The following is a 7,107-nucleotide window of genomic DNA, read 5'->3' as shown; positions in this document are numbered from 1 at the left end:
GGGAAGGAGTCAACTCGCCAGCCGGGCGGGATGATAAAAGAGGGGAGCGGGAGGAGGAGGAGGAGAGGGAAGGATCACGGCGCGGCGCGCAGCATCGCGCCTCAGCCCGAGGGAGGGGGGAGAGGGAGAGGGAGGGGAGCGCGGGCCCTTCCCCCAGCGCGCCCCCCCCCCGGCGGGAGGAGGAGGGAGAGAGGGGAGAGGGAGGGGCGCGGGGGCGCGGCCGGGTGGTGTGCGCGCTCCCCGCCGGCCGCTCGCCCCGCTGGCGGGAGAGTGAACTTTGACACGACTGCTGCAACTTAGCGCACGTCGCCATGGCGACCGCGCGGCCTTATAAGGCGAGCCGGCGGCGTTTGACTGGGCGAAAGCTCCGCGCGCGCCCGCCCCCGTCGGTCCTCATTGGGCCGCGCGCGACGCCCTCTGTGCGCGGCCCCTGCCATGGCCGCCGCCGCGCGCCCGCCCGCCCCGCGCGGTCCTAAAGGCCGCCGCCGTGGGGCCGCGCGCGGATCTCGGCCCCGCTCCCGGAGCCCGCGCGGGGCTCACCTGGCGGCGGGCGGCGGCGGAGGGGAAGGCGGAGGGAAAAGCGGAGCGCAGCGACACAGACGCGCGGCGCGGGCCCTCGGGGTCACGGGGGCAGGGCGAGGCCGGGCCGCTCCGTTCCGCGGCACCTGCGGAGCCCTCCGCGCGGCCCCGGCGTGGCGCTCCTCCGTCTCGGCGCCCTAACTTTGTGCTCTTTCTATTTCCCTTTCTTTCCTCGCTCCGCGCGCTACCGCAGCCCTCGGAGCACCGCCGCGGCGGGAGCCATCCCGCACGGAGCGGGGCTTCGGCTCCGTACCACGGTCGACGGACCGAGAGAGGGCAAGGGAGCCGCGGTCGCGGCCAGCGGGCGGAGCGCAGCCGGAGCCGAGCCGCCCGCGGGTCACGGCCGCGGCCCCGCGGGGCTCCGCGGGATCCGAAGGGCTCCGCGACCCGCGCTCCGTCCCGGTGCCGCACGCAGGAACGCGGCCGGCAGCCGCAGGTGCTGCGAAGCCGCGGTTTCGGCGGGCACAAAGCCGGGACCCCGCGGGTGGGGGATGCTCTGCGGCTCCGTTACACGGCGCTGCCCGAGCACGACGACCCGTGCCCGAGCTCCGGGGAGGGGAAAGGCGTCCGTCCCCGGTAGAAGGGTGTGAGCGCCTTCTGTGACCCCGAGGACAAGGGCCGAGCTCCGGGCAGGGACGGGGCGCGAGGCGCAGAACGGTCCCACGTTGCTGCTGAGGTTGGATTTCCCGAGGAACAATAATAATAATAATAAAAAAAATAAAAGCTTCCCTGCCTCCAACCTGACAAAGTAAACAGGATTAATTCGCCATGTGCAAAAACATTAATACCGTCCTCAGCGCGGAAATCGGAAGGGAAAGCAGTTTTCGCAGCACCCACGATATTAACACACGATCGTAGCAATGCAAAGCCACTGATACACGCTCACACACCGCCGTGCCACCGATTGCTCGAGCATTAATGAAGAATGCCCGGTATTAACTATTTGCTCTTCGAGGGATGGAGCGGTGCAACTCTCCATGAGCACCATCCGCCGCTTTGCCATTTGTTTGCGAGTGGGCTGAGGCAGAGCGGGCGAAGGGAAAAATGAACTGCGGTTCATTTTGCTAAATCCTATTTGAGACCCGAACGCCTCGCGAAGAAGGGGACATTCTCCGCTGTCCTTCTCCGAGCCCCGTCACAATAGAAATGCTCTGTTTAGAAGTAAGGCTCTATTGTTTTTATTACAAATAAATAAGCGCATCCCTCCTGCCATTTTACTGCAGATGTAAATTTATTGTAATGAGAGGGAGTGGAAGGATTTATTTTGCTAAAATAGAGTTGGGGATAGAGCCGGTGTAAATCTTGGGGTTTTTTAAACAAGGAGGAAGAGAGGGAAGCTGCTTGCCTGGCAGAAAGCTGCCTTGCAGCCCTCTAATTCTTTCTAGATTAAATCGCAATATGAATAGAGCATCGAACAAATACCGAGTTTCGCTCTGAACTCAGTGGAAAGCAGTTACGTCTAACAGAATTCAATGAATTCCTCTTCTCCCTCAATGTAGTATGTGTGTGTTTTTCTCTTCCACCACACTGAAGTTCCATGAATAGGGAAAGTGGCTCCTATTGTGTGCCTCTGAACTTCCAAGTCAATGCAATTTTTAACCACTGGCTTGTGGTACTTTGAAAATCACCAGGGGCTGTCAGAGTTGGGTCCTCTGAAAAATTTACAGTGCTAAATCAGAGCATATGCTGTGAGAGAGGAAAAAAAATTGCTTAAGATTGGAGCAAGTACAGTATCTGGCTGCCCCCTAGTGTAAGTCTCTTATCTGCCTAAAATTCAACTTTAAAAGAAAAGGATCTCTTAAAGGGAAACGACTTTTGGCTCACGTATGCATACGAGAATGAAACTTCTGTACATTTTAATCTGATTAATTCCTAAGGATTTAAAATTAATTGGCTTGGGCACTCCTAGACCGGACTATAAGATTTCTGCATCAGGGTTCCTGCCAGCCCTGTGCCGAATAGGTATTTTTAAGTGATATTGGTCAGGGATGGGGGGTGGGGGGGGAATCCTGTTTTGTGATTTTTTTTTTTTTTTTTTAAACGAGGAACCGTGCCTCGCATGCGGCTGTCAGAGCAAAACACTTTTGCTGCTTAAACTCAGATCTGCGCCTTTTGCCGTAATAAAGCAAGGATAAATAATTGCCATAAAGCCTCCGCCGCGCCGCCAACCACACCTTCGGAGGGTGAGTATATTCCAGCTTCTTTCCATTGTACTTAACCAGGGAAGCGACCGGAGGGGGGAGAGAGACGGGATCTTAACGCTATACCTTCCCCACCGACCTATTTATTTATATTTTTCCCCTTAAATATATCTCTATCCGTATCCATAAGCGTTGCCAGCCGCAGCCCCGGCGCGGTCCGATCGCGGAGCCCCGTCCCCGCCCGCAGCCCCAACCCCGGCCCCATCCCCAGCCCCGGCCGCCGCTTTGGGAATGACTTTGAGGCACTTCGCAGCCTCGGACCTGGGAGCCGATCCCGGTCGTTGGGTTTGCTGGCTTGTTTGTTTGTTTGCTGATTTCTTTATTTAGCTAAAGGACGTGCTAACTGGCGGTGCTGCGATTACACAGCCTCGGGTCTCCCCCCTCCCCTCTTCCCCTCCTTAGAGCAACCCACGTAACCTTAGAAACGATCGTTTAAGACGCACGTTAGCTAACATTTGCTTTTTTGGATTTTTTGTTTTCCTTAAAAGAGAAACACAAGAATAACAACACATTGCCCGCAAAAAAAAAGTGTCAAAGAAGAAGAAAAAAAACTAGAAGTAAACATACCAAAACCATATTTGCCTTGTTCAAGGTCCCAAATCGCTTGCATCTTCCTTTTTCTACCTCTCCTTTAGTTTGGCAGGTGAAACAAACAAACAACAAAAAAATGATCAGACCGCTGTCTGCCCCCCAGAAAGATGTGCGTTGGGTAATTAAAGAGAAGTCTCCTTCGTGGTGTTTATCTAAAGCGATTGTGCAAACTGATTAAAAAAAAAAAAAAAAAAAAAAAAAAAAAAAAAAAAAAAAGTAAAGTTACAGCCTTCAGGGGGAGAAAAAAAAGGAGGCAAGGTGAAGGGAATAGATTTCCCACAACCTAAAGGGAAGTGCTTTCGATGTATTATTAGCGATCAGCCTTGGGAGAGAGGAAAAAAAAATCCTGGACACACTCTAACTTTACACAGACAAGGTTTCAGGGGGGGCTTTGTACATAGCTGCTGAGGAATGTGCGCCTCGCCTTTAAGAAAAAATCCCCAAGCCCAAGGTAGGAGATGGCTTTGAGTGATCCTTGTCTCTCATTTCATTCCTTAGAAGGAAGAGCGTCTCGCTACACCTTGTTTGGAGCTGGAAAGGCGAGACTTAGGGAAAAAAAAAAAAAAAAAAATCACAACCCACCCTTCCAATTGGGGAGGAAAAAAAAAAAAAAGAATAAGAGAGAAGTCTCCTAACTTAATGAGTGTGGGGGGAGGATGGATGCGGCCGATTTCAGCCCCCCCTTCCCACCTTCCCCCTCCCCGGCAGGCAGGGGAGAAAAAAAAAAAAAAAAAAAAAGCCAACCGCAAACAACTACAGGCTGAACTATCAACACATGCACCGAAGGGGAAAAAATATATAGTGTCCTGTGTAGGGTCGGCAGGGAACGCAAGCACACGCTACAGCAAGTTGGGAAAGAATCCGAGCTAATCAGCAATCTCTTTCTCTCTCTCTCTCTCTCTCTCTCTCTCTCTCTCTCTTTCTCTTCCTCTCCCCCCCGCTCTCTTTCACTGCCCCTGAGATCCCAGCTAGAAAGAGGTACTCCACATTTTTTCATTACCAAAAATCCGTTGCAATAATCATTTGTTGCTAATTGAAACCCTTGGAGACATTTTCCCCAGCCCCCCTCTTCACAAACATGGCAACTTTTAGACATGGCAAGCACGTTTGTTTTATTTTATTAAAAAATACGGTTCGGGGGAGGCTGAATCCTTCACCCACGAGAAATATCAGCTCACAGCCCCTTCCCAAGGGGGGAAATGGGAGCCCAGTACAGTGAGAGCTTGGGAAAATTTGGAATACATTACACCGCCTTTGGCAGGAGAATACTCTCCAACTAATGGATTCCTGCTCCTTTTTGTGTGTGTGTGTGTGTGTGTGTGTGTGTGTCGGTGTGGGGGGTTTCTGGAAAGAGGGGTGGTGGTCGTGGGGAGCCGAGCTTTTATTTTAAGAAACTGTTATGGTAAGAAGTGTGTCATACTTGACAAATGGAACAAACGCTCTTCCATTTCTTGCTTGTCCTTGCCTTAAAACGGGAATTAAGTTAACCACAGTGCTGCATGTTAATTGCATGTTTACTGGGCTAATGAAAATTACAATGGGGTTTTGCCACCTCGAACAGTGATGAAAAAGTATGAAGGCAATTGTCATTGCAGCCCTCGGGGAGGGCCGGGGCCGGGCCATGGGGGGTGGGAGGGGGGGGGCCGGGTACGAACAATATTGATCAGAAGAAGGATAAATCTTTTAACTGCTCGTTAATACCATAAATATGGGCTACACAAGTTTCCACTCTTGTTAAGCCTAATCAGTACATGGAAGATGGAGACGTATCCCACTCGGATGCATTTTTCTTATTGCCAGAGGGATGCTCGCAGCTGTGGATGCCCTCTCCCGGTTCCCCCCGGCCCCCAGATGCCTCCTCGCAGTGGATGAGCTCGAAAGGTGCGAGGAGGTGAACCCACCCTGCCCGTCCTTTTTCTCCCCTTTTGCAAATGCTCCTTTTCTGCAGAGCTCGACGGGTCGTGGTGGCAATGGGGACGGACTAAAGGGAGGAGGTCACCCCTCCCCGTGCCCCCCCCCCTCTTTATTCCTGAGCTCCGTGGAGAAGAGGAGGATGACCTGGGAACTCAGTTTGGGGGTGACCATTTTCATGCCGAAAATGAAACCCAAATGGCAAGAGCAGAGGGAAAGGTGGTGGAAGAAGGGCATTTCGAGCTCTCTTCCCCTACACCTCTCCAAAAGAGATTGCTGGAAAAAACAAACAAACAGGAGAAAAAAAAAAAAACAAAAAAAAAAAAACCCAAAAAACGGAGGAGGGGAATGCAATTAAATAGCCTAAAGATGACTTAAATCCCAACCAAAAATAATTCTAGTGAGGAGTCTCTCCCCAGTGCCGCACAGCCTCACATTTGGAATCTTTGGCCCAACTTGTGGCGATAGCTCCAACTCTGCTCCGCGAGGTCAGAGGTGAGAGCTATTTTAACCCCAAAAGCCTGCGAGTGACCAAGGCTGCGGCCGGGCTCGCAGCACTAATAGCCATAATTACCTCCTCCCTCCCAGGGACATTCCTCACAGCAGAAACGTTAGACGCCGAATTGAAGAAAATCCTGGAGCTGAACATATCTTGGGGTGGTGGTGGTGGGGAAATAACAGCGATATGAAGGAATTTCAGAGCTCTCCCTTTCGCTTGGGGGGATTGAACCCCTTTTTTTTTTTTTTTTTTTTTTTTTTCCCCCTCCTCTTTTTTTCCCCCTTTGCCAGCATTCCCAAGGCGCTGGGTCTTTGTCTTAGAAGGAATGGAGTGTCTGAATGGTGTGAAAGGGACAGAGAGGGTCGCTTCAAATCGATTTTACTTGTCCTCTCTGTCTTTTCGGATCAACGCCCTTCAATGGACACATAGGTGCTCTTTCAACCAAAAACTTGTGCAACATTTTCTGCCTGTATTGATGCTAAATACAATAAATGCTGGGCAGATTTTTTTTTCTTTCTTTCCAAAGCAGAAAGCACCCTAATTAAATTGTTTTATATGGACAGTCGAGACAGACCAATTAAGTATGCATTAGTATAAAGATATATTCGAGAGATAAGCGCTCTATAGGAGCCCTGTCTGGGCAAGGTGTGTAAAGTGTCCTCGCGAAGAGAGCCTGTAAGCAGGTTTTCATATGGATTTTTCCCCTCCATTGACTCCTATACTCAAGTAACGGACTGAATAAGTTAGCGAAAAGCCATTAGTGAAAGTGGTTTCTAAACAAAGTTAACAGGTGGACGTAGCCGGTTTTAGATTTGAATAACAGTCGCACATCTCCAACACACAGCCATGTATTTATGGAGCGTGCATGCACGCAGCGTGCGTTTACACATAGAAATGCCTCCGACCCGGGGTTGCTGTGTAAATGCACATGAAATAAAGCAAACAGCTGGGCGCTGGCGGGGGCTGCGGTGCAGGGTGCGGGATCGGGATGCGCCAAAGGCGGGCATCGCGCTGCCAGGGCTGCGCTGCGCTGCGCGGACATCCGCGGGCACTGCGCGGCGGAGCGGGGTGACTGCGAGGGGAAAGATTTCCTATCCGAGGCACGGGCTTTCCCAGGAGTGAAATAACAGATGAGGGCAAAGCACACACACGCGCGCGCTCGCGCGAACTTCTCGTTCTGTCCATTTTATCACCCTGGGAAAGCTCTCGCGTATGGCTAACCGCAGGAACTGAGCTTTAAGCTCCTCTCCATTTCCATTTTTTTTTTCCTTCGCTGCAGATTTTCCAAGTCGTTACAAACCGACCCCCCCCCCCCCCCCCCCCCCC

General features: G+C 52.0%; 1 protein-coding gene and 1 long non-coding RNA gene across 16 annotated transcripts in view; one reads left to right on the top strand and one right to left on the bottom strand.

Annotated features, from left to right (window-relative positions):
- NR2F2 (nuclear receptor subfamily 2 group F member 2) overlaps positions 1-3,841 on the bottom strand; it is a 10,838-nt gene extending 6,997 nt beyond the window's left edge. The window contains exon 1 of the mRNA XM_042876207.1: positions 3,348-3,841. Within this exon, the coding sequence (XP_042732141.1) occupies positions 3,348-3,390 (43 nt within the window). The 5' untranslated portion in view covers positions 3,391-3,841. The remainder of the gene's footprint in view (positions 1-3,347) is intronic.
- LOC122182704 overlaps positions 1-7,107 on the top strand; it is a 40,006-nt gene that overhangs the window by 2,003 nt on the left and 30,896 nt on the right. For 3 of the 15 annotated variants that reach the window (XR_006179931.1, XR_006179940.1, XR_006179930.1), the window contains exons 1-2: positions 988-1,740; positions 2,625-2,762. The exons of 1 other annotated variant lie outside the window; for it this stretch is intronic. This is a non-coding gene — a long non-coding RNA (uncharacterized LOC122182704). Of the gene's footprint in view, positions 1-987; positions 2,330-2,380; positions 2,542-2,624; positions 2,763-7,107 lie in introns of those variants that run through there. 11 more of the 15 variants (XR_006179933.1, XR_006179932.1, XR_006179925.1 and 8 more) reach the window with 8 other exon arrangements.

This window comes from Lagopus leucura, unplaced genomic scaffold (assembly GCF_019238085.1).
Source record: "Lagopus leucura isolate 7727_CA_CO unplaced genomic scaffold, USGS_WTPT01 Super-Scaffold_100015, whole genome shotgun sequence".
Lineage (NCBI taxonomy): Eukaryota > Metazoa > Chordata > Aves > Galliformes > Phasianidae > Lagopus > Lagopus leucura.
This window is presented reverse-complemented; position numbering and strand designations above follow the sequence as displayed.